This window comes from Capra hircus, chromosome 6 (assembly GCF_001704415.2).
Source record: "Capra hircus breed San Clemente chromosome 6, ASM170441v1, whole genome shotgun sequence".
NCBI lineage: Eukaryota > Metazoa > Chordata > Mammalia > Artiodactyla > Bovidae > Capra > Capra hircus.
Window position 1 is genome coordinate 6,219,576 of NC_030813.1, and position 27,096 is coordinate 6,246,671.

Genomic DNA, 27,096 nt, shown 5'->3' on the forward strand with positions numbered 1-27,096 from the left:
CAGATCTCGTCACCCCAGACGTGGTCCTTGGCTGGGGCGCCCTGAGCCTCTGCGCCGTCAGGGCTTCATGGGAGGTGGGTCCCACCTCCTCCCAGACCCACGCGCTGATCTGGCGGAAAGCGAGGCAGGACAGTCATTGTTCTCCCAGGTCCAGGGAAAAGAGCGCGGGCTACCAGCACCTCTCATTTTCGGGCGAAAATTTCCCCAGCTACAGCTCTCTGGGTTTGGGCTGGGTCTTCACAGCGTGACCTTCCCTTGCCTAGAGTGGGACGCTCAGCGAACACATCCCCCGTTACCTTTGCGCGCTCCTCCGGAGCCGGCTTGGCGTGCAGCGCACCCCAGCGGCCGCCTGGCCTCCTTTCTAGTCCTGGCCACTAGGCTTCCGGAGAGCTCGCCAGTCGCCGCCCCGGGCGCCTCGGAATCTGGAGACTCGAGACTTCCAGAGCCAGTCTCAGACAGACCCCGGGGAAGGCGCGGGGCTGCGGCCCCCTCACCCCCCACCCCCCGCCCGCCGCACCTGGAAGCGGTGAGGACCTGGAGAGGCGGGGCGCGGCAGGAGGCTGGCCCGGCGAGTGAGCAGCTCCGCCGAAAGCCGGCCAGACTGAAGCAGGGCGAAGGGGGAGGGTCTCGAGGCGAGTTCTGCTCCTCCGAGGGAGGGACCCCAGCTGGAGTGGAAAACCAGCACCAGCTGACCGCAGAGACTTGCCGCGCTGATCATGGAGAGGGCCGGCCCCGGCTCCGCGCGGCCGCAACAGCAGTGGAACCAGGACTCGGTCGAAGCGTGGCTGGACGATCACTGGGACTTTACCTTCTCTTACTTTGTTAGGAAAGGCACCAGGTAAGAAGAGGAGCCACGGAAGACCCGGCGGGGCATGGAGCGTGACCTGGGGTTTATCTCTCTCCTCTATTGAATTCCCCCCTTCTTTAAGCATTAAACAATTTCCACTCTCAGGCCCTCTGCCTTTGAAGTAGGGCCATGATCTTACGGTGTAGAGACCTCGACTTTTAAGGCGAGTACAGTCGAAAAACCCAAGCGTCGGATCCGATCCAACTTGCTCACAAAAGTTCAAATACAAAAACGTATGTGCCGAACCCCACCCCCACCCCCTCCACACGCCGGCAGCCCTAGCATTCCCTGGGAGCAAGATTATTTCCCTATATTTGCGCTCACGGGCCTTTCTCTAGCCTCCTGTTTCCCCTAAATCTCCTTAGCGAAACCAAAACAGTGTTTGACCCCCTTCCCTGCAGCTCCGGAAGCACCATTTCCAACGCGGCCCCCGCGGCTCCGCTCCTCCCCCGTCCCCCTTTGCCCCGGCCCTGGCGGGGCGGGGAAGCCGGGGTAGGGGCGAGACCGAGAAGCAGCCCAAAGGCAGCACCATGCAGGAACCGTCCCAGAGTGAGTGCTGTCGTCTTTTGCCCCCCTTCCAGTCCCCTGGTTGTCCCGCGCTCTTCCTTTCCTTCGCGTTTGCGCGCAAGGCGGCGGCGTGGAAGGCGCTCCGCGGAGGGCCTGGCGGCGCGCACACAAAGGACGGCGGAGAGCTGACCCCGGGGGGTGGCAGGTCCCGCGCGGCCCGAGGCGACCCCGGAGGCCAGTCTTCTGGTCCGGAGCCAAGCGCCGGGGCGGCTGCTGCGGAGGGCGGGGAGGAGGGAGCCTGTGCTTGGGGAGGAGGCTGCGCAGCGGACAGTCGAGGCGCGCGTGGGAAACGCCCGCGGGAGAATTGGAGAGGCATTGAGGCTGAAGCCGAGGGGCTAGGAGGGTGGAACGGAGAGTGGGAGGCGGGCGGGTGCCCGGAAGCCGGAGAGTTGATGCGAAGTCGCCGCGAGGGCGAGGCTGCTGCGCGCGGACGCGGGCTGACTCCCAGGCGCACTCCTCTGGAGAAGGGGCCCGGACTTCGCCGTCGCCGCCCCGGGGCAGCGGCCTTCGGGCAGCCGGAGGTGGCCGCCTCGGCCGGGAGGGAGGCGCGCGCGGGGCGGTGATGGTGGAGGAGCCGGCCGGGGCTGGCCGCCGGGCTCCCACCCGCCGGCGCACGGCCGCGGTCCGGCCTGGCGCTCCCCGCCAGGGGGCGGCGCGGCGCAGGGCGAGCGGGCGGCGGCGGGCGGCGGCGCGACGGCGGGGACCGTAGGGAAGCCGGCTTCGAGCGACCCGCCTCACCTGGGCGAGTCCTCGCCCCCGACGCCTCCTGCAGTCCAGGGTCCGCCGAGGCCGCCTGGTGTGCACCTCCAACTTCCCACGTTTGCTATGTTGCCTTTTGGAGACAAAACAAGGTACTTCCTTCAGCACTGCCCCCGTCTTTCCCACTTTTCCCGGGGGCGCGGTGGGGCCGGGTGCTGTGCTGGGTGGTGGCACCCGGGTCACACTGGCGGGGAGATGCTTTATTGGAAATGCGTTCTTTGACATTTTTGTCTTCCTTTACATTCCTGCAGATGTAATATTTTTGAAATCTTAGATGAGTCTTTTTAACTCCCGTTTCTCCCAACGAACGTTGAGGGTTGCTATCGGTTTGATGACTTTGGGGGTTTTTTAAAGAGGCGAAGGTTTTGGGACAAACCTTATCTCTTCTGTTTAATTACTCCGCCTTCCTTTTAAAATCCTCTTCTCCGTCGCTTTCGTCTTCTATCACAATACTTAATCTGGAGTGACCAGAGGATAAACCCTGAATGAAAGTGATTTCTTTCCGAAGGGCACTTTTCTGCGCGTTTGAGGTGAGCACCAAGACCGTCTAGGCCTGGAATGATCCATTGCTGGAGGCCAACAGTTTCTACAGGTCGCCTCCTCCGAGGCCGTCTGTCCCCGGATTCCTTTCACCGTTTGCACACTTCCACCCTTAATGAATTACAGCGCGTAAGAGACTGGGCAGGAGAACTGGGCTGATCTTTTAAGTGTGTAGGGGGATGTTCTTTAGAGATGTTCCTTAGGCATATTATTAAGAAAGAACGAAATTATTTATTTAAAAATCAGCGTTAATATCCTTTTTCTTTGTTTTCTCTCCTCTCCCTTTAAAGACACAAACTTGGGGGTGTTTGGCGGTAGCTTTTAACTCATACATAAGAACACTTCACTTTGAGAATCTGCCAAAACTTGAAGAGTATTATTTTTTTCCTAATAAGTTAAATGAATTTTCTTTTCACTTTTTTTTTCTCCAAAGTAGCATAGGATTAAAATCTCAATTCTCAAAATTACACTACCTAGTGTAAAATTTAGATTATCTGAGACTGTTAAAGACTTTTTCTTCAGTTGGAGTTTTTATATTACAGTTGATATACAGTTGATATTACAATTGAGAGTAGGCTGAACACTTTCTGTGATATGTGTGTGTGTGTATTTATAATCTTGAGAGAAGAGTTTATGTTGAGTAGAAGTTGGAAAACGAAAGTGAAGATATTCAAGAATAGTGCAGGCCCTCAGTTTTAGGAATTATAAAGTGCTGAAAGTTGTCAGTGTGAAGAATATAATCTAAGTCTTGTGTGTAGCCATAATTTTTTCTAGAAACAATATTCCAGTTTGGGCTTATATTTGATAGCATTAACTGGAGACTTAAAATTTTAAGGATGAGAGGTTGGACATAAAAATGCCAACCTGCTAAACACCGTGTGATTCACATGGTTGTGGCAAAATCACTGCAGACACTAACTTTACAGCTAAGTTGTGTGTGTGTGTGTGTGTGTGTGTGTTTAACAAGAAGCTCGTGTTACTTTGCTCCCCCCACTTCTCAAATTTTGTATGTATAAAATGAATACTGTTGTAATTCAGGAAACTTGTGAAATAGAATAGTTCTGTAGGGGCAGTTTGCATGTTTATTTATTTAAAATAAATTTGGATTTACATAGATTGGCCATCTGCATCTGTAGACAGGCTTATTGGTAGAACTATTTCCTCCTTATTTGATTTAATTGTTTGACATTTATGTATGCTTCTCTGTTCTCTTCCCAGACTGAATGGTCTGCACCCAATAGTCGTCATTGAATATAAGGAAGGTTCTAGCACTCCTAAACTCTCGTTTAAACACCTGTGAATTTTGATTGACCTGGAAAGCAGTTATTGCTGCTATATTACATTGTTTTCTATAATTATCTTTCAATACAGAGCTAAACACCTCCTTAAAAGCCAGAGTGTGCAGCACACAAATAAATGGTTTTTAGCAATCAAAACCTGTTCAAGTGAATTTGAGAGTGTCAGTTGAACAATTCATAACATAATCTATTGGCATAAAAATTAGTTTGCAACTAGAAACTAAAACCTGTGGAAAATTCCCAACCTTGCTGTTGTAGAAAGCTTTGCAGTCCTACAGGTTTGAGATAACGTGTTCATTAAGGGCTTAAATGCTCCTGCCTTTGCAGATGAAGCCTTTCTGGTGCTAATGCCACTTTAACAGCTGTTGTTATTCTTGACAGCATATTAGAATAATTTACCTTTCAATAGTTACTTACCAGCTCTGTGATTGTGGTCAGTGTCTTATGTTATTTAGTACTGAGGAGGTAATATGATTGACTTTTTATTACTTTGTTTTGTACTAGACAAAAGCAGAATATTTGGCATATACTGGAAATAGGAGATATTAAATGAGGGCAACTTTTTATGACTTCTTGGATCAAAGTCCAGAAACAGAAGTTTTACACTCCCATACAGTTTTCTCTGATAGACTTTTTATTTAACACTGCAAAGCTGTGGTGAATTAGTTGGTGTTCCAGGTTCACTGTTTAGGATTCTTTCTTTTTTGTTTGCTTGTTTTTAATATTTTTTTCATCTCTTGAAGCTGTAATTATTATTTGCAAGATATTTTTCTTAAAGTCAGATGATGAGTGTGAAATAAATATTGCTATGCACTCTTTAAAATGATTATTTCTATATCATATAGGAATATAACCTTTTCACAATTTCAGACAAACATTTTGTTAAACATATTTTGTTAAGTAGCCATTAAGGTTGAAGACAATAAAATCCTGTGGGTATTGACTTAGTCGGGCTTAGATATTATTTCTAATATTTTTATTATGGTAATTCTGGTATGATAATGTCTTTTTATCCTTGTATTGCTTATAACCAGGGTCCTTATAGCCAGCTCTAAGGCACTTTTTAGTGCCCTAAAAGCTCCATTTGGGTTGAATTTGGATGTGATTGAATCTGGAAGAATCCTCAGGAGCCCCTGAAATGATGCTTCTCATCGCTCTTCGGTCGCTAATGTTCTCAAGGTTTTTTCTATTTGGTTCCGTTTTTAAAGCCCCCACGCAATACAAGAGCATGATTCCTAAAACTGTGGTAGAACCCAGCGCAGTGGCAGTTAGTCATAAATATTTCAAAATAAATATATTCGTTTAATATTAATATAATACTTAGGCTTGTAATACATTTCATTAACTTTTTCTTCGGTTTGTGATCTAAAGTGAAAGTGAAGTCGCTCAGTCCGACTGTTTGCAACCCCATGGACTGTAGCCTACCAGGCTCCTCTGTCCATGGGATTTTCCAGGCACGAGTACTGCGGTGGATTGCCATTTCCTTCTCCAGGGGATCTTCCCGACTCAGGGATCAAACCCAGGTCTCCCGCATCTGTCGCACTGTAGACAGAGGCTTTACCCTCTAAGGCACCAGGGAAGTCCTGAGGGACTTATCTTTGTGATCTAAAGATCTACAGAACTTGCTAATATTTTCATGACGTCATCTTCAGGCCCTAAAGATGAGCAGCTTCTAGCATTTTGATTATGTTGTGCAACAGAATTTCCTATTTAGATGGTTCCACCTGAAGAAATGACTTGAGTCTTGTCTCTGATATCATTTCTTTAAAAATATTTGAAGGTGTTTTCAAGTTGTATGGGTAGAGTTTGTACCTTCACCCTTACCTGATTACAAAGAGTAGCTTCCTCTAGATTTGAAGACATGATTTAACTTACAACTGCTTGAACTTCATAGTACATTTTAATAACGGTTGGGAGAAAGTTCTTTCATATTTAAAAAGGCTGGGGGGAAAAAACTGCTTGGTGTTTATTAGTTTGTCCCCTAAATATCTTTCAAACTATTTGTTATACCTGTAACTGTTGTATTGAGTTGTTTTCTTTCTTTGTTTTCAGGGCTAAGTGTAGGATAAAAGCTCTTCTTAGGATAAGAGCCTTTGGTAAGGACTGCAGAGTAATTAAATAAATCACTGAGTTGATTGATAGTGAAGGATTGAAAAATGACTGAATTTTGAATGCAGAGTAGCTACTGACTGTGCAGGACTTCCTATGAGATTAGTTTAGCTGGACAGATACAGATTTAGTTGACCAATTGATGTGGCTGATTGATGTGGCCTTGGAAGTATCTGTTAAATCAGGTTCAGCTAAAAAAAAAAGTACCTGTGAATTACACTAAGAATAAAAATGGAAGAAACTTTTCCATATGAGTCATTCACTTGATACTTAGCTCTGTAATCTTACTGACTTGGTATTCTCATTTTATTTTGAATCTTTTTTTTTTTCCCATGGTGTGAGAGCTTTATTTATTTTCTCTAACTGGCAGGAATTTATATGTATTGCCAACTAAATATCAGGCAGGTAAAGCAAACTGAGTGTTAAGTTTATAAGAATCATTCTGATAAATATTCTTAAAACCTTCTAAAAGCCTTTTATTGGGTAGGACAGGAAGTTCCTTTGTTTTTTTCCGGAACATGTTATGGAAAAAAGCAAACTCTTCCAACTCAATATATATATGGATGTGTGTGTGTATATGTGTATATATATATATATATGCCCCATTTGTAGTTTGTGGTGAACTTGCTTTTTAAAGTCTTAGGTGCCATTGTTAGCTTCTGTGTTCTTTGAAACTGTTTCCTTGATTCTGAATTATAAAGTAAGATTAACTTTTTCAAAAACTGTCTTTTCTGAATAATTTTATTACATCTAAATTTGAGAGAGAAAAGTCTCCTATCTGATATAATATCGCTGATAATAATCATGAAAAAAGTAATCACTTCTACTTTCCATTGAATAAGCGTGCTGAGGTTATAAGAAAAGATCCTGATTTTTTTTTTAAAACACATACAAGATCTTTGAACTTTATAGAGCTAGAGATCATGTAATCCAGTGTTTCTCAAATTTAAGTAACCTTCCCCTGTTAAAGAAAGACATTCTTATTAACCTCCATTATTTAAACCTCCATTAAAAAACTTTCGGTCACAAATGACAGAAATTCATGCTGAACTCTTACAAAATTGACATTCCTGGGTATTGGTTTGGATGTGAAATTCAGTGTGATGACATAATCTTGTCAGTATTCTTTTTTTTTTGCCTGTATAGATGTCTAATCAATCTGTCTTTCCCCCTTTCTTCCCTCCATCCATCTCACCGTTCATCCATCCCACCATCCATCCATTTGTCCAGCCATCCTTTTGATGCTATGCTATATTGGTTTTATTTTCCAGCAGGCTTTCTTCATGTGTTGGAACATTTTTCTTGGCAAGTTTATGTGGGTCTTAAACTTTTGATGTTTGAGAAATACCTTCTTATCCATGTCAATCCTCTCAGAATTATTTTGGCCTTACTTGCATAATTTGCCTGCTCTGGACCAACCTTTATTTCTGGAAGAATAGGTTTGTCTCCTTACTTCGTTGGGGCAGGTAACCCATAATGTGATGTGTCAGTGGGGGAGGAAAAGTTCCCAAAGGAAAGTGATGTGAGTGCACCCAGAAGTTCGAGCTATCTGCCGTACCTAATATTGACTTTCTCTTAATGTTAGTTAAATGTGGAATTCTTAAGAGTAGGTATAATTTAATCATAGTTATAGCATTTGTGCAACTGCAATACCAAAATAAATGTATAAGTTAATTATGAATAAAATGATAAAACTCTAGCCAAATGCAAATTGACAACACTCATTAAATCATCCTTGTGGAGTGAATGTGGCCCTAATTGCAATATGATGCTAGGGTCTGGTGAGGTCTTCTTGCTTTTGCTACAGTTGCCTCTGATGATTCATTTTTCCCACTGGGTCTCTCTCAACAGTCATGAAACTTTTAGTCCTGTAGCACAGTACACCAGCTTTTGGTTTTACTTGGCTTGAAAGCATATTTGCATGTTAAATCTACCTCTTTTATTTTCTCGTTATCCCAGAACCATTAGGCTGCAGTGTGACTGTAAACACAAATATAAACTTGACTCCTAAAACTGCAGGATAGTAGTTGGTTATAAGGTAGTCATCCCAGTAATTTAAAGGATACATCTTGGTCTTTGTTGTTGTTGTTGTCATTAGTGTGAAAACACAGAATTGAAGCGTTTCCGTAGAAACAGTGTGTGCGCGTGTTAGTCACTCAGTTGTGTCCAGCTCTATGTGACCCCGTGGACTGTAGTCCACCAGGCTTCTCTGTCCATGGGATTCTCCAGGCAAGAGTACTGGAGAGATTGCTGTGCCCTCCTCCTGGGGATCTTCCCAACACAGGGAATGAACACAGGTCTCCTGCATTGCAAGCTGGTTCTTTACCATCTGAGCCTACTACAGATCTTCAAAGCATACTTGCTGCAGACTCTGAGGGCTTCTCATACCTCAGATTGAGACATGCCAATCTAATCTAATCTTTTCTCCACGTCTAAGCTGCAAAACAAATTGACTTACATATTTACAGCATAGATTTTGGTTATTAGATTTTCTTTTAAATGTAAATAGATACTTCTTTAAGGAACATTTTTCATACATGTGATTATGAATGCATGGAAAATTTCAAAACATGTCTCTTCCTATTCTTGGTCAAATTTGAATATAAAACCATATGAAGTGGTTATGCATTTTATTTATATTTGGTCCCAGTAAGCTTCTGAGATGTTTTTATAGCTGGAGAAGACTTGGGAACGTTAAATAACTTTAGGCAGCATTTGTTTCTAATCCATGCCAGAAGGAAGGGAATTACTCAGTGTAACATCAGAGTAGAGGTTATTGTAGGAATCACTTGGAGGTGTCTCGGATCTCCCCTGTTTCACTTAATACCCTGTTATAGTATGATAATCTTTGATTCTTATTAACCCTTGCTTTTTTTCTCGTTTTTTAATTGAAGTATAATTGATTTACAATATTGTGTGAGTTTCAGGTTTACAGCAAAGTGATTCAGTTATATATGTATCAGTTTTATATATATGTGTAGTATGTATATTTTATAGATATGTTCTTTTTTCAAATTCTTTTCCATTACAATAAACCATTGCTTCTTAAAGGGGATGCTGTTTGGCCTTTGGTAGTGATACATTTTGTTGTGAGAAGCTGCTCGGCATGTTGCAGGATGTTTAACATCCCTGAGCCCCAGACACTAAATGTCAGGAGCACCCCGACTGTTTTGACACACATTTCCAAATGCCCCCCAAAGTCTGGCACCAGTACTTGGTTGGGAACCACTGTTCTGAGCCCTTTAAAATTTATTTCAGTTTACGATGGTTAAAGGCCCCAGCTAGGACCGATTTAAGCTTCAACTCCCAAACTACATCTTTCTTAAGAGTATGACCTTTAGGTACTTTATTTGCTTTCTCTGTAAAATGTTAATAACATTACTTCTAGTGTTCTTAAGAAATTTAAAGGAAATAATACTTATTTTTAAATCTTTTTTTTAGAGTGATTTTCAGTAGGTTACAATTTATTTTACATTGGGAATCATCAGTGGTTTAATTCTAATTGCAAGTTTGGGGAGTCATCCCCCTATTCTGATACATGGAAATTAGAACAACAGAATAGGGATTTAATAGACTTTGTGTCCTTATTTTTAAAGTGAATTTTTATTAATGGTTTGAACAGAACCTTCTGAAGACTGTGTAAGGTACTGGAAAGGGAATTGGAATGGGAGTTCAGACCTCCCATCTGTGTCCCCAACTTGGTAACTGGCCCAGGTTAATAGACCTTGGCTTTATGTGAGATGGGAGTGGTGAGAAATCAAGGCAGAGAGATTTATAAATGAGTTTAAAATTCTCTTTCATCTCTAGGCATTCTTGTTTCTCAGCAGAAGTTGATTCTCAACTTCTCAAAATACTTCTTTAAGTATTTTCCAAATAAGAGTGGTGGATCTAGGTCAGAGTGTCCAAACATGGCAACTAAAACTATAAAATCAGGATCCAGAAGCAGGAGAAATATGTTATATTTTATGTAAGTTTTTGTGTGTTTTTCCTACAGATGATTTTAGCCCATTTCCATATGTTATCAACCATCCTTTGACAGGAAATTAGTACACTCTTTTTGATTCTAGTTTTAATTAATTAATTCACATGAAGATGGAAAAAGCACTGGAAAGAAAGAGAAAGGGGTGATGTTTTAATAGTGGCCTTAGAAACGTGTTCCTGCATTGTGTTTTATGGATCATTCAGGGCCTGCAGCTTATTGTTCTGTTTTATTTGAGGCGCCCTGCAAATCTCCCCAAATGTTATACCACACAAGGGTAACATCCATGAGGCTCAAGTATCAACCTACTTACAGAATTCCCCCAAGGAAGCCCCCTTGGGTAGGAACTAAAACGGACCGACTTTAATCCCTAAATCTCCTGTAGCAAATGTTAAAGCATTGTTTTTAATCAAGTATTGAAACCGTTCCCCAGTTTAAAATTATGGTTTTTACGAAATATTGTTAAGGCTTCTATCATAGGCAGTTAGTTGTATATTTTATCACAATTGTTAAACAGTTTTATTATATCTTTGGTATTTAGAAACCACATCATCCTCCAAATTCTATAACTTATTTTTAGCGATTAAGTTCTGGGTAGTAATAGAAAAACAAGTTATGCTCTCAGAGTGATTTTTCTCAGCTAAATGATCAGCTCTTATTCTTTATGTATTATTTAGAAAATTATGTCATACATAAGTAGTTGTTGGTCTAAGGAGTCCATGTTTTTACAATTCTAATTTGAGAAACTACAGACATTAAAACACCATTTTTGTTTTTGCACAAGTGTTTTTGTAGAGAAATTAGTGCTTTTAAACTAGGAGCTTGGAAAACAAATGGCTAACATCTAGTTATTCTGTAGAAATCCATGAATAAATTCTTTTTATTTTTATGAAAAATTTAATTGCCTTTGAAAATATATTCCAGTTAATGTTTGATTAACTTAAAAACAGTAACTGTAATATATTAAACCCTTAGTACCAGACTCTATGCGATCACTTTATAGGTGTCATTTTTCTGAATTTTCTTAAGAGGTCTATGAGGATTAATACCCTTATCTCCATTTTATAGACGGTATAAATAATGCACCTGAGGTCTTATCTTAGAAGCAACTCCGGTTGAAGCCTAAGTTTGTCCCACCTGGGGCCCTTCATTCTCTACTGAAGTTCAGTGTCAGTATTAATGGAAGCAAAGGAAAAACTCAGAGATTTAATATAATGAGAAATTTAACTCAGGAAGAAGCTGAGGTTCCTCCTGGTGCCTTTTAATGTGCGAGCACGTCACTAAATGAGCTGCCTAGAGACCTTGCCCAAGTGGGTTTTGTTACCATATATGATTTTAGAGCGTAAAAAGTGAGAACTCTCTAGTGATATCTTAAAATAGAATGGCTTAAAATGTAGGTATTAGACTGTTAACAATTATATTCTTAGTATTAGACTACGGATACCCTAAGTGCAGTATGTTTTCAAAGAATTTTTACCCTCTGGCACATTATTTTAGGCAAGAGCACAAAACACATTAAGCTAGTTGCCCTACAAGTAGGTTTCATCTAATTATATTTTTAACTCATGAGAATTATTATGTTTGCATTAGAATTTTACACTGCTTTGTAAATTGTTTCCCTTTCTTGATGCCAAGAAATTTTCTTTAAAACCTAGACAAGGTATTTTAATTATTTTTCCCTTTCAAAGCATCTGGAATACTGAATATGTATTTTAAGGTATTCCTGTCTTTTTAAGATTCATTTTGTAACTGGAGTGAGCAGTTCAACTTTGGTAGAAAGTTAAGTTATTATTGGATGGAGCTACTTTGTGTATCCGTTTGCTAATCATATTTGAAATGCTGTGTGAGAGCTTGTATTTCACTATGCAGTGTTTTGCATATCCCATTTAATACTTCTAGATTATAGGCATTTGGAAAAACTGTGATCTAATTAGATTAGTGGAAAATTATATTAGTTATAATATAAATTATAAACTGTAGTTTTCCTTTCTGTGATAGGCAGTAATACTGAGTGAAAATGAGAAAGTGCAAAAGCGGAAAGTTTTCCTCCTTAACAGAGTATGTGCCATCATATAGTGACCTTCCTTTTCTTTTTTAAAATGAATGTGCCTATGTGCTCAGTCGTGTCTGACTCTGCGACCCCATGGACTTGAGCCCACCAGAATCCCCTGTACGTGGCATTTCCCAGGCAAAAACACTGAAGCAGGTTGCCATTTCCTCCTCCGGGGTTTTTAGTGAATATTACTAACCAATTTATAAAATTTTTGAAAAGTATGAGATGAAGTATAGGTGATAATACAAAAATTAAAACTATTTAAATATCCAGTAAAAACATATTATTAATCATTACCTTGATTCTTATTTTAAGGATAATATATTTTTCATCTTCTTTAAAAATATGAACACATGGGATGTGTAGTATGAAATAGCACTGTATTTCTGCCACGTGTATAATTTTGATGAGATAAACTCTTTATTACAGTGATTTAAAAAAAAGACAATTCACCTAGACTTTCTCCCCCACAGATTTCCTTCTGTTTTGTTTGTTTTTTAATCATTCACAAGTGAATGTATTCATTCCATTCCTCTGTATATTATTAAAGACCCCAAATGTCTGACTCTGGAAATGCCAGTGCTCAGCCTTTTCCTGCAGCACTGCTGGAACCTGGCTGCCTGGCCTTTTGAGTGCATAAACTCAGTTTTGTTGAGCGCTCCACCCACACTGCGGAGAAGGCAACGGCACCCCACTCCAGTACTCTTGCCTGGAAAATCCCATGGGTGAAGGAGCCTGGTGGGCGGCAGTCCATGGGGTCGCTAACAGTCAGACACAACTGAGCGACTTCACTTTCTCTCTTCACCGTCATGCATTGGAGAAGGAAATGGCAACCCACTCCAGTATTCTTGCCTGGAGAATCCCAGGGACAGGGGGAGCCTGGTGGGCTGTCGTCTATGGGGTCGCAGAGTCGGACACAACTGAAGCAACTTAGCAGCAGCAGCCACCCACACTGACACATTGTCTTGAAGGATACAGTGCTATTAACGCTCTAAGGAAGCCTCATGAAGTCAAAATATGCTAAAGATTATTCCTCCGGACACTGATTTTTATATTACATCATCATTTCGTGGGCAAGACTCTTGAGCTGCTAGGGTCTTCAGTAAAGTAGAATATTAAGGTAGTAAACTTCTGGATGGATTCATTGTTTCAAAAGATTTGAGATTTAAAATCCAAGTCATATTTATGATAACTCATAGCAAGTTTTTATCAGCTTCCAGTTGGCTTCATTTCCTGCCATCTAATTAATATCAGTTGCGGGGCGGATTCTTTACTTGCTCTTCTGAGGTTCTTTACTTCTTTACTTGCTGTTTACCTGCCTTGTGGGAAAGGGTCCCTTGGTGAGCCATGAGTAGCATCTGTGCAAACTTGTGATACAAGTTTGAAATCACAAATTAGTATTCACATTTATGTTACCCAAGAGGAATAACTCCCAGCATTGATCTTGGTACCCTCCAGATTTTCTGCATCTCACTTCCCAGGTGGTGCTAGTGGTAAAGAACCTGCCTGCCAATGCAGGAGACACAGGTTCGATCCCTGGGTCAGGAAGATGCCCTGGAGGAGGAAATGGTAACCCACTCTGGTATTCTTGCCTGGAGAATTCCATGGACAGAGGAGCCTGGCAGGCTACAGTCCATGGGGTCAGAAAGAGTCGGACATGACTGCAGTGAGTTAGCTTGCACGCAGGATTTCTCCAGTTATTGTAAGATATATTGTAGAAGGTTAAGAACAAAACTGGATGTTTACCCATTTTAAAAGAGGCATACAGTATAATTCATTTATGAGGTAAGACATTTTTTGTGTAATAAAACATGGAAGGAAATAACTGACTAGAGGATAATAAAACAGGTTTTGGTGAGGAGAGAAGGAATGGTTTGGATGGGATGTTAAACATCAGGATCTTGTCATTGATTATAAATTCTTGGCATTAACTTTTATTGCATTTCCTTTGGCTGTGGCTTTATTTCTAGCATCCAGGGCCTGTTGTCTTTCATTAACGGCCTTGTAAAAGTTAAATCAGCTCAAAGACTTCAAGATGGTTGCTCTGTTTTTGTTTGCAGGGCAATTAAAGACTTGCTTATATGAAAGTAGGATTTCTAAGTTATTAGAACCTCCAGCAGAGGGTAAAATACCTTTGTGGAATTTGCATCCATTTTGTTCTTTTTGCTCAGACAGCCAGGGTGTAATTTATGTGGAGTTATGATGTAACTCCTCTTTTTAGGGGGAAGCTTACTGGGATTCCATAATAAATAACAATCTGCAGTATCTTCTTTGGAAAAGGACCTTGATGGTCAGGGTGTGTGAAGACAGGCTGTTTCAAAATCGTATCAGACCCGCTCAGCCTGTGGGCCTGTGCCTCCAGGAGCATGACATTCTTCCCCCTTACTTTCTTTGAGTCTCTTGGTTGAACGTCATGAGGAAATGAACACCCATTGCCCCTTACTCCAGCCCCGCAGCTCCACTGGAAGGGGTCTAGGAGATAGCAGCATCTCAAGTATGTGGAAGAGATTTTGAAATGCTTCCATGTGCATTTCCTAATTTGACTCGAATATCAGCCCCATGAGATAAGTGAAAGAATAAGAAAGAGAAGACGCCGAGGGGCAAAAGGAGATGACCAGAGTTGACTGGCCTAATAATAACCACCACCTATTGGTCTGCTGATAATGTTAGCATTTGTGGGAATTTTCCTGACCCATTCAGAGAGCTGCCCGTTTTTACAGTGAAGAACTTGTATTCAGGAGAAAATGAACTCCAGAGAAGTAGTGATTGTTCAGTAGAATTATCTCCTGATGGCCAGTTTAGTATTCTTGACTTTACACTCAACTGAAGATAGTCACCACCTTGCATTTCAGGAAGAAGTTAGAACAGGCTGGATATGGGATGAAATTGAAACTCAGAAGAAGAAAATTGTTTGCTATTGGTTACAAATCCCATTGGTAACAAATGCTAAAGTATAGATTGGAATTTGGAATTTATGTCTAAAAACATAGCCTCTCAGTGCTTCCCAAGAATTTTTAGCAATGTGTCAGCCTCCCTTATATAAGTAGATTGCAGTTTGTTTTTTCTCTACTAAATATATATTATGATTTGGACAGTAAAATGAAAAGGCTTGATGTAAGGAAGAATTTTATGCCACAAATTATTAATCTAAGAGCTTTTGAAAGTTCAGCTACCATAATACACAGGATCCTTTGTGCTCTTTCAATGATACAGTTAGTTATTTGATAGCACAGCTAATTGATGTGCTATACAGACCTACCTTTTCTTTGATGTCTATCTGCCAACAGTTTCAGTTGGGAAAAACAGAATATCAAATGACTAGTATGGTCATTTGAAATAAATTAAGTATAATTTGAATTTTAGATACAGTTTATGTTAAAACTGTATTCATTATTTATCTGAAACTCAGCTTTAATCGGTATCCAGTATTTTTATTTGCTAAGTCTAGCAAAAGCACAGTAGACAGTGACTGCAGCTATGAAATTAAAAGACACTTGCTCCTTTGAACCTAGATGGCATATTAAAAAGCAGAGACAAAGGTCCATATAATCAAAGCTGTGGTTTTTCCCGTAGTCACGTACAGATGTGCGAGTTGGACCGTCAAGAAGGTTGAGCACTGAAAAATTGATGCTTTTGAATTCTGGTACTGGAGAAGACTTTTTAGAGTCTCCTGGACTGCAGGAAGATCAAATTAATCAACTGTTAGGAAATCAACCCTGAATATTCACTGGAAGGGATGCTGCTGAAGTTGAAGCTCCAGTACCTTGGCCACCTAATGCGAAGAGTTGACTCATTGAAAAAGACCCCGATGCTGGGAAAGGCTGAGGGCAGGAGAAGGGGGCAGCAGAGGCTGAGATGATTAGATGGCATCACCAACTCAATGGATGTGAATTTGAGCAAACTCAGGGATCGTGGAGGACAGGGGAGCCTGGTTGTGCTGCAGTGCATGGTGTTGCAGAGAGTCAGTCATGAACTTGGTGAGCGAACAACAACAGCAGTGCAACCCTGAGAATCACTTTTATCTTGAACGCATTCAGTCTGCATTCTTTTCGGTGCATCATTTTAGGTTTATAAACCCTGACCTGTTTTCAGAGAAACAGGCATGAGGTTCAGTCAGATTTTTTTAAGGACACTATCCTTCAGAGTTGCTGTTCTGAGTCCCTTGACACAGTGTTTTTACGTCAGTGGTTTAGTATACCATCCTTTTGTGGTCTGAATGGAAAGAATTAAGTTAGAGGATGTGCTATTATAAGCGAGTGTGTTCTTTCTATACCGTGTATGTTTAAATTTGATTTTTTACTCTTTCTACTGCATCTGGATGTTATGGAATGTCTTATTCATGACAAACATTGATGTTCTGGGAACTTTTATATTCTTATAGGTTGTAAGACTTGGAATAGGAAACCTAGATTTGATTCCTAGTTTTGCTATCAGATAGCAGAGTGTGTTTGGTTCAGCCGTTTAATTTAGCTTCTTAATTTAGCAAGTAGGATTGTTAATACCTGCCTCACCAGGCTTAAATAAAATGGTGCTTTTTTTCTTCCAGTATCTCTGGTAGACATACTTTTCAAAAGGAAGAGAAAGAAGGGAAAGTAGAGATCCTGTCTCAGGCCATAGAAGTGATTTGCCCGAGTCAGAGCTATCAATCAGGTTTCTTAAATCCCATCTGGTATATTTACCCTCATATTTGACATGCTCATCTTTCCATCTTTATTCATTTATATGCAAAACCCACTTCAGTCTCTTGCCTGAAAAATCCCATGGACAGAAGAGCTTGGCGGTCCATGGGGTCTCAAAGAGTCAGAGATGACTTTAGCAACTAAACAATGACATGAAACTTCTCATGACAGCAAATTTCAGTGTGTGTATGCAGCAACTTCTGGACACAAAATAAGTCTCAGTTTGGGAGGAGAGGTCTGGGCCTGCTCACTCCTGTATCCCTGGTGGCAGCGCAGTGCCTGACGTGCACAAGGAACTTAATGAGAATAATACGGTCTAGAGCAAAGGACACTTAAAGTGAATCCAGTTAAAATGAAGAAGTATCAGTGAAAAGGTTTTGATTGGAACTTTACTTTGAAAAATGGAACCACAGGTTATGAAAGTAAATTTATTTTAGAGCTAATAAAATTTAAATTATAATGGAAACTCCAAGCTAATTTAAAATAAGACAGTTTCTGGCAAATAACTTTACTTGTTTGACATTTGCAACAAAATCATAGAGCTTTTTTTTTTTCCCCCAGATACAGTTTATTAAAATTAACATTTAAAGATCTTTGGTTTTTCCAGCAGCCTTTCTTAATCTAGAATGCACTTATTTGAACAGAATTCTCTTTTCAGGTATTTGTTATGTTAATGATCCTTGTTGATTTTGTTAGCTGGTTTTTAATTGGGCTTAACCTCTAATTATCAGTGGCTTTACGTAATATTAGAATAGTCTCCAACATCATTTTGTTCTACTTCTAGAAATTCTGTATCTTACGTTAAGTTTACATTTCAGTCTGCAAGTGATTTGTATTTGTAGAGCTTAAAGTGTTAAAGAACAGGAGATGATCAATACTCGTCTCAGGGAAGAAGGCTCACTTCACATAGCCACATAGGTCATGCGCTACAAAATGTCAAGGGATGCCTGAAAGGAGAGAGGTGTAAGAGATGATTTAATATTATTTATGGCTGGTTTATAAGTAATTGTTTTGATGTTATGATAACTTATGTTTCCTCCACAGGCATATATATCTACAGGGACTCAGATAATCAATAATGTGGTCTTAAGAAAACCTTTCCTCCCATGACTGGTGGTTAATAAAAATTGTTGATTGAATGACTGAATATACCAGATCTACTTTTCCTGTGTCATTTAATACTGAGTTCATTTCTCCAAGAAAGTATCTAGAAATGCAACACCTGTGAGACAAATTAAACGTAATAATGCAAGGTATCTAACAAAGATTGTGGGGGCCTTGGCTCTGTTTAAGATGTGTAACAGGCCCTACGGGGTAGGTGAGGGTAGAGTAGCCACGATCAGTTATGAGGCTTACATCCAAGGGGTGGTGACCATTAATAGCTAAAACATAATGTTGCTTTTCTAAGCATTCAAGTTTTCAAAAGACTGTTGTCCTTTTTAATGCAGTTAGTTTAGGAGGCTTCATTTATTTATTCATTCACTTCACTCAGGTATTTATCAGGGACATAGTATTAATATATGATAGACATTTTCTAAGTATAGGAATGCAGTTGTTAACAAGACAGATGGGTATGAAATTGACATCTTGAAGGAAACAGACAGTAAACCAACAGGTTAATAAACAAGAAAAATAGATGATAGTAAGAATTCCTTACCACTCTAATGGCAGAAAGCGAAGAGGAACTAAACAGCCTCTTGATGAGGGTGAAGGAGCTGGCTTAAGACTAAATATTAAAAAAAAAAAAACAAAAAACTAAGATCATGGCACCTGGCCCCATTGCTGCTGCTGCTAAGTCGCGTCAGTCGTGTCCGACTCTGTGCGACCCCCATAGACGGAAGCCCACCAGGCTCCTCTGTCCCTGGGATTCTCCAGGCAAGAACACTGCATGGCAAATAGAAGGGGGAAAGTTGGAAGTAGTGGCAGATTTCCTCTTCTTGGGCTCCAAAATCACTGCAGACCGTGACTGCAGCCATGAATTCAGAAGACGATGGCAGGAAAGCTATGGGAAACCTAGACAGTGTGTTGAAAAGCAGAGACATTACTCTGCCAACAAAGGTCCGTAAAATCAAGGCTATCTTCTTCCCCGTTGGTCATGTACAGTTGTGAGAGCTGGACTGTAAAAAAGGCAGAATGCCAAAGAATTGATGCCTTCGAACTATGATGCTGGAGAAGACTCCTGAAAGTCCCTTGGACTGCAAGGAGATCAAACCAGTCAGTCTTAAGGGAGATCAACCTTGAATATTCATTGGAAGGACTGATGCTGAGGCTGAAGCTCCCAATATTTTGGTTACCTGATGCGAACAGACGACTCATTGGGAAAGTTCCTGATGCTGGGAAAGATCGAAGGCAGAAGGAGACAAGGGCGTCAGAGGATAAGATGGCTGGATGGCATCACGGATGCAATGGACGTGAACTTGGGCAAGCTCTGGGAGATGGTGGCGGACAGGGAGGCCTGGTGTGCTGCAGTCCATGGGGTCACCCACAACTGGGCGACTGAAGAACAGCAAGAATTCAGATCGTGTTGGGGGGAACATAGTGTGTTGGGGCCCCTTGAGAGGTGGAGTGAGCAGGGAAGACCTGTCTGTGCAGATGAGGAGGGAGCTTTGACCTGCCAGATGCAGGTGAGGAGAGTATTCCAGCCTGGGGACAGTCAAAGTGTGATGTGCTTGAGGAGCTTCAGGGAGGCCTGTGTGGACAGGAGGGACTGTGGTCGGGGATTGGAAGAGTTTGGGTTGTATTCTCAATTCAGTGAGAAGCCCAGTAAGATGGTTAAGATGTTAAGGCTTACTTTTTCAAAGATTGCTCTAACTGCCATGGGGAGAATGGGTTGAAGGAGGCTAGTATGATTTCAGAGTCCAGATAAGGGGCTGTGGCCAAAGTCCAAGATGAGAGATGATGCGGCTTGAACCAGGGAATTAGTACAGGAGACAGGAATCAGCAGATTGGACTATAGGGTTTTGGAAGTCAACTGGACAGGACTTGGTTGCTAGATTGGATGTGAGAGTTGAAGGAAACAAATTCCGAGTAATTCCTAGATGTGCAGTTGAGTAACTGGGGATGGTGCTATTTATTGATACAAAGCAAATGGACGGGGAGTGAGATTGGAGCAAGATGAAGGGTGGGCGTTAGGAATTGTGATTTCACCACTTTAAGGTGTCTGTTTAGATGTTGTCAAGTAGGTGGTTTGATTAAAATGTCGATCATCATTTTTCAGTGAGAAGAAATAAGTTGAGGCTGTGTTTCAGGTTTGTAGCTGACATAGTTACAATACCTGTTTTTATGTTGATTTGAGAAGATTTTGAGTTATGTGTACATATTTTTTAATCACGTAAACAAGATTGACTTAAACATATTGCTGTGTTCCTGTTTCATGTTTTACAAAGCATTTTATTCAAATGCTTCCTTTACGTTTCTCATATGCATATCTGACATCAATGTCTTTGGCACAGTCTTGCTTTGTGACTGTGGAGGTTACATAAACATTTCCCAAAGTATGTCCCCCTCATTTCTATAGAAGTTTTTGAGATGCACTGTTAACAGAGCATATTTTTATCACTAGAAATTTTGTCCCAAGGCATGGCATGCATTTATAAAATATTTGGCAATTACATTAAAAAAAATTCTGCACTGTAGGTATATTCTGGAGTAATATAGTAAGTAATACTTTTTAAAGAGAGCTTTAAAATGTATCTAACACTTGGAATTATGAGATAATCCTGATAATATCTATGTTATATATTTTTTTACCCATTTCATTCTAGATTGGTGTCAATTCAGGGTAATATATATTTACCAAACAATAGATTATTGTTAAAAATAAAATAATTCAGGGAACATTCTATAAGTGAAAGACTTAGTGGAGACCCAGAAAAATGATTAACTCTTCTCTCCTCCTTCTGGATCTTCTTTTTTCACTTAATAGATTGTGGTGATTATTCATGTCAGTGCCTTGTAATATCTGCCTAGTGACCCATTTGGGCTTCCCAGGAGGCGCTAGTGGTAAAGAACCTGCCTGCCAATGCAGGAAATGTAAGAGATGCGGGTTCGATCCCTGGGTTGGAAAGATCCCCTGGAGGAGGGCGTGACAGCCCACTCTGGTATCCTTGCCTGGAGAACCCCAAGGACAGAGAAGCCTGGTGGGCTACAGCCCGTAGTGTTGCAGAGCTGGACATGAAGCCCCTTAGCACAGGCGCAGTGTTCCGTTTATAAATATTCCATGATGTATTTTGCAAGGCTTCTATTTATGGGATTAGTTTGTTCTTATCTTTGCTATAACAAACTAAATAAATACACTGATACTTCTTTTGCCGTGTGTGTAAAATCTTTGGGACAAAGGATAAATGCATTTTAAAACTTGTTAGATTCTGCCTGCTTGACCTCTGAAGAGGTGTTATCAGTTTCTGCTGCAGCCAATAAGGATTGGAGAGTATCTGCATCCTGGCTCTTTCATGAAAATAACCAATAACCGTTGTCGCATGGAGATTGCATTGCTCTTATAGGCCAGTTCTTTTAAATATCCTTGGTGCTAGCAAGTTATTGTCTTTTGAAAATAAATTTTTGAGTTTGGAGAAAAATCAGGTCTGTATTGGGGGAAAAATCGTCTGCATACGATATGTATTAAGTTAGCCGTTACTCTGGTTTTTTTGTGGTTTTATTTGCTTATTCAAAGCAAGGCGCAGTGAAAAACAAGATCTAGCTTTTAGGTAAAACTAATATTCTTATATGACTTTGACCTTTTTAGAAGTTAGTTTCAAAAGTTCCCAGAATATTTAAAGTAATGGGGCCATCACTTGGCATCAGATTACAGCTTCCCAAGAGGATTTATTTGAACTGAACAGCAGTCTTTTGGGTGTATATGATCTGGTATATTTGTGTGTGTTTTTTTTTTTTTTTAATACTATGAAACCTTTAGCTCAGATAGGTTTCTTCATGGAGTGGCACATGAACAACATAAATAATTTAAATATTCTTGGATTAAATTTTTTATACTGGCTATTGCCTATTTTTTGTTTTCCTCCTTTATACAAGGAGTAAATGGAAGATTATTCTAGATTATTGGACACACATTATTAGGATATTATTAATGGAAGTCTACGATCTTTCTTCCACATACTAGATCAAATTGTTTCTGTTTTCTATTTCCCTTCCTAAATCTAATCTAGATATAGTGGTGTAGATAAAAACTGTCGAAAATTAAGCATGTTACCTAGCCAAATTCAGATAATTTTTTTAATTTAAAATATTTAACTTCAGAATAAGTTGTGTGTTTTAAATAGCAAATTTCCATGCCTGTGTTTTCCTAAGACTGTTGTCAAATTTAGTGGCTTTTACTTTAATTCAAACTGATTTTGAGAGGAAACAGCTTGACACTTGATGCATTATGAATCAGATATCTGAAAATATATGTACATAGGAGTCAATCATTTATTAAAATGTTCACTGAAACAATTGTTTTCAGTTTTTCAAAATAACCTATTTTAAATAGACCATTATGTTTTCATTTTCTATAACAAATGGTTACTGCATCAGTTAACCATGAGAGGATTTTAGAAGTTTTCCGGGATGGTAGTATTTAAGGAGGGAGCTTCCCAGGTGGCGCAGTGGTAAAGAACCTGCCTGCCAGTGCAGGAGACCAAAGAGATGTTGGTTCAGTCCCTGGGTTGGCAAGATCCTCTGGAGTAGAGAATGGCAACCCACTCCAGTGTTCTTGCCTGGGAAAGTCCATGGACAGAGGAGCCTGGCAGACTACAGTCCGTGGGATAGCGAAGAGTCAGCCATGACCGAGCAGGCATGCCACACACACACACACACTCACACACACACTCTCTCTCTCTCACACACACACACACACTCTCACACACTCTCACACACACACTCTCTCCGTCTCACACACACTCTCACACACACACACTCTCTCACACACACACTCTCACACACTCACTCTGCTTTGTTTGGATTGAGGTACAGTTGCTTAAGGGTGTTGTGTTAATTTCTGCTCAGTGATGATGAGCATCAGCTCTGTGTATGCACATAGCCCCTCTCCCGCACCTCCTCCCTTATCCCCGCCCCGCCCCCGTCTAGGTCCCCGCAGAGCACCGAGCTGAACTCCCTGCGCGGTACAGTAAGTCCCCACCGCCTGTCTGTTCTCCACACGGCCGCGCACATACCTCAGTCCCAGGCTCCCAATTCACCCCCTGCACGTCCACCCATCCACTTTCTACGTCTGCATCTCTGTCTCTGCCCTGCAGATAGGTCCATCAGTACCATTTTCCTCAATTCCATATATATGTCTTAGTAGAGGACGTCTGTTTGTCTCTTTCTGACTTCATTATGTGTGACAGACAATAAGTCCATCCAGGTCTCTGCAAGTGACCCTGTATCAGTCTTTTATGGCCAAGTAGTATTCCGTTGTATATACGCACCATGTCTTGTTTATCCATTCCCGTCTTCCTCAAATATTTGATGTGCCTACGTGTTCTTTTCTGCAGAGAAATGGTCAATGCATGGTTTGCTGAGAGAGTTCACACCATCCCTGTGTGCAAGGAAGGAATCAAAGGCCACACGGAATCCTGCTCTTGCCCCTTGCAGCCAAGTGCCCGTGCAGAGAGCAGTGTCCCTGGAACACCAACCAGGAAGATCTCTGCCTCCGAATTCGATCGGCCACTTAGACCCATCGTTATCAAGGATTCTGAGGGAACTGTGAGCTTCCTCTCTGACTCAGACAAGAAGGAACAGATGCCTCTAACCTCCCCACGGTTTGATAATGATGAAGGGGACCAGTGCTCGAGACTCTTGGAACTAGTGAAAGATATTTCTAGTCACTTGGATGTCACAGCCTTATGTCACAAAATTTTCTTGCATATCCATGGACTCATCTCCGCCGACCGCTACTCCTTATTCCTTGTCTGTGAGGACAGCTCCAACGACAAGTTTCTTATCAGCCGCCTCTTTGATGTTGCAGAAGGTTCAACGCTGGAAGAAGCTTCAAATAACTGCATCCGCTTAGAGTGGAACAAAGGCATCGTGGGACACGTGGCCGCTCTTGGCGAGCCCTTGAACATCAAAGACGCCTATGAGGTAAATAAACTCTTGGAACAGAGGCAGGGTGGGGCATGGAATATGGATGGGGCATGGGCAGCTGCTGTGAATCGTAGGGATATTTGAAACTGAGATTTCATCATTTACAAACTTATTTAAAGTGGGAATGTATGGTTAAGAACCTCCCCATCTTTGAAAGTCAGTTTCTTCACTGGTGGCTGAGTCCAACACAGAGGCCTTAGAGAAATGTTGTCTTGTTATTGTCCTTAATGATGATTTGACATAGCTCATCTCACAGTTGTGTTCTTTCATTGTTTTTTCTTGATCACTATACATATCCCTATCCAGATTATCACTATGTGAATTTCTGAGGATTTTACTGAGATTCTAAAATAATAGGTCCAAAAACTGTCTGAAAACCCAACCAATAGTGTTTTAAAATTCATTCATTCACTTAATCATACTCATTCATTTGACGTCTCTTTGATACCAAAGTCTGATTATCTTTCTTTCCACTCTTTCAGTTGTTTTATTAAACAAATAAATTTATGTGTATCTTCAAAAAATAGAAATTTTTGCTCTACAATATTTTGATGGAAGGATTTGATATTTCTTCCATTTTTGTTTCAGTAGTGAACAAGTCTTTATTATAGACTTAAAGATTACAATATATGTTTCTTCAAATTTCCTATTGAAAATGATTCTTTTATTAATAGAGTTAGAGATTTTAAACAAAGCATTTTAAACAAAGTATGGCAGTATGTTTATGAATCATGTTCTAGCACCTTGATAGAACAGTGTTCTTGCTGCTTATCATGTGGTACACTGTGTAGGTTCCATAGTAACACAGAGAAGTTGAGGCTCCTCTGTGCACTTTGAGGGGTCAGAGATGTTTTGCTTAGCCCTGTATTCCTGGTGCCTAGTACAGTGCCTGGCACAGAGACAAGTCCTAATAAGTGTTGATTAAGAGAAGATTGTGGTAGAGGAGATAAATAATTAGGTTCAGGGAAGTAGAAGATCCTGGGGAGATGGAGAGAGGTTTCTTTGAGGAAGCAATGATTGACACAGACCCTGGAGGATGGGTAAGATTTGAGTAGATTGAGTTGTGTGCATGGTAAGAGCCAGGTGTAAAGAGAATTTTGAAGATGGGAAGTTGGATCATGTGGTGCTTGTGTGGATATATGTGGGGGATAGTGTAGATTTTGAGGAGCTACTGGAGATCACTGAGGTCTTGAATGCCCAGCTGAGGAGTATGTATTTGATTCAGAGCCATGAGGAATAATTGAAGATGGTTTGAAAGGGGGACTGGTGTGATTCAGACTGTGTTTTAGAATGATGAATATTATGGTGGTCATAAAGTGAATTAGGTGGAAAAATACTGGGAACTGGTAGGAGAGGCTATTTCAATAGGCTGAGGAAGTAAGGACCTAAACCAGGGCACTGGCCTTCAAGATCAAAAGGAGGAAATGGATTGCAGAAGCAGTTGAATCTGCCAGACTTGGAAGCTAGTAGGAGATGGAAGTGAGAAGAAAAGTTGGAGATGCCTCAGGTTTTGAAGTTGGGTCAGTAAATAGTGGTAACTGGTGAGGAATTCTGAGGGTAGGGGTCTGGGGAGATATGTGATAGTTCACATATGTTAAATCCTGAGATAGCTTTCAGAATCCACTCTACACCAGCAGTGTTTTCCATTTTGGTTCTTCATGGAGCCATCTCCATGACCTCTTTGAGCTCTGTAAATAACGGCACACTGTAGCAGACGCCAAGAGGGGTATTAAGGGCACAGCTGAAGGACTGCTGCCAAATTGGCTGAATCCCCTTCCGTCTTAGGTGGCAGTGGTAGAGGAAGGCCATAAATCTGCTTCAGTTTTGCTGAGAAAGCCTTCATTTGTCTGCCTTGTCCTAAACTTCACCAGCACTGAGGATTTCTTCACTTATATCAATTTTATTTAATTTCTTTACCATCTTTAGAGTTTTGGGGTTGCTGAAAAAGTTTGAGTTTTTCATAAGCTGTTACATAAAGTCTGAAAGAACTTTTTGGCCAACCCAATAATATGGTGTAATTTTTGTTTTGCAGTGAGCAGTGATTTAATTCTTGCCTAAAATAGGCCCACTGCCCTTGATTTGCAGTGCCCCTGGGTGAAGCCCTGGAGAAGGTGATGGCACCCCACTCCAGTACTCTTGCCTGGAAAATCCCATGGACGGAGGAGCCTGGAAGGCTGCAGTCCATGGGGTCACTAAGAGTCGGACAGACTGAGCGACTTCACTTTCACTTTTCACTTTCATGCATTGGAGAAGGAAATGGCAACCCACTCCAGTGTTCTTGCCTGGGGAATCCCAGGGACGGGGGAGCCTGGTGGGCTGCCGTCTATGGGGTCGCACAGAGTCGGACACGACTGAAGCGACTTAGCAGCAGAGTAGGGTGAAGCCCCTTAGCCTGGTGGATTTCTCATGTTGCTACTCCACCCTTGACACCCTCCATCTGCGTTTATAGTAGCCTTGCAGAAGTTCTTCCTGGCACAGAATTTCATTAGTGGGATTGATTGTGATGTAATTTACGTTGGTATTAACAGTGAAAATCAGTTGGCTAGTGGATAATTCATTACTTGGCTTCCCTGGTGGCTCGGTGGCAAAGAACCTGCCTACCAATGCAGGAGACACGGGTCCAGTCCCTGGGTCAGGAAGATCCCCGAGAAGGGGATGGCAACCCACTCTAGTATTCTTGCCTGCGAGAGTCCATGGACAGAGGAGCCGGATGGGCTAGTCCGTGGGGTCTCAAAGAGGTGGCACAACTGAGCAGCTGAGCACACACGCAGTTCATTGCTCAGCCCACTCATAATTAGTAGTATTCAAAATACTGTCTCATAGCCTTTTGTGGAAATGGTCAAAATGTGAAAGCATGTTCTGTGTTTTCTTAGTCCTGCACATTGCTTAGATATGTAATCTGTAAAAATGGCACTGCATAGCAGCATTTCTTCAGCTTACATGACTGCAGAATACTTAGGTGTCGTGCAGCAGAAGAAAGCAAGCAGTGGCCACGAGATAAAGTAGCGTTCAGACTGAAGCGAAGAAGAAAAGAGTCTCTTAGATAAATTGATTTTAAGAAATGGTCCACATTTGATTCCCATTTTAAAACTTTGTAACAGAATGGTATACATTTGGGAATTCCACTGTTTTATTACTGATAAAATAATGCATTCACATATTTAAAACATGACATGATCCGC

The 27,096-nt window shown here is 41.2% G+C and overlaps 1 protein-coding gene across 3 annotated transcripts in view; it reads left to right on the forward strand.

Moving 5' to 3' along the window:
* The window catches only part of PDE5A (phosphodiesterase 5A), a 146,735-nt gene continuing 120,168 nt past the window's right edge, over positions 530-27,096 (forward strand). The window contains exons 1-2 of one of the 3 annotated variants that reach the window (XM_018049176.1): positions 530-838; positions 23,323-23,911. In XM_018049176.1, the coding sequence (XP_017904665.1) occupies positions 717-838; positions 23,323-23,911 (711 nt within the window). In that variant the 5' untranslated portion in view covers positions 530-716. Of the gene's footprint in view, positions 839-868; positions 1,397-2,078; positions 2,266-23,322; positions 23,912-27,096 lie in introns of those variants that run through there. The other 2 variants (XM_018049177.1, XM_013964453.2) reach the window with 2 other exon arrangements.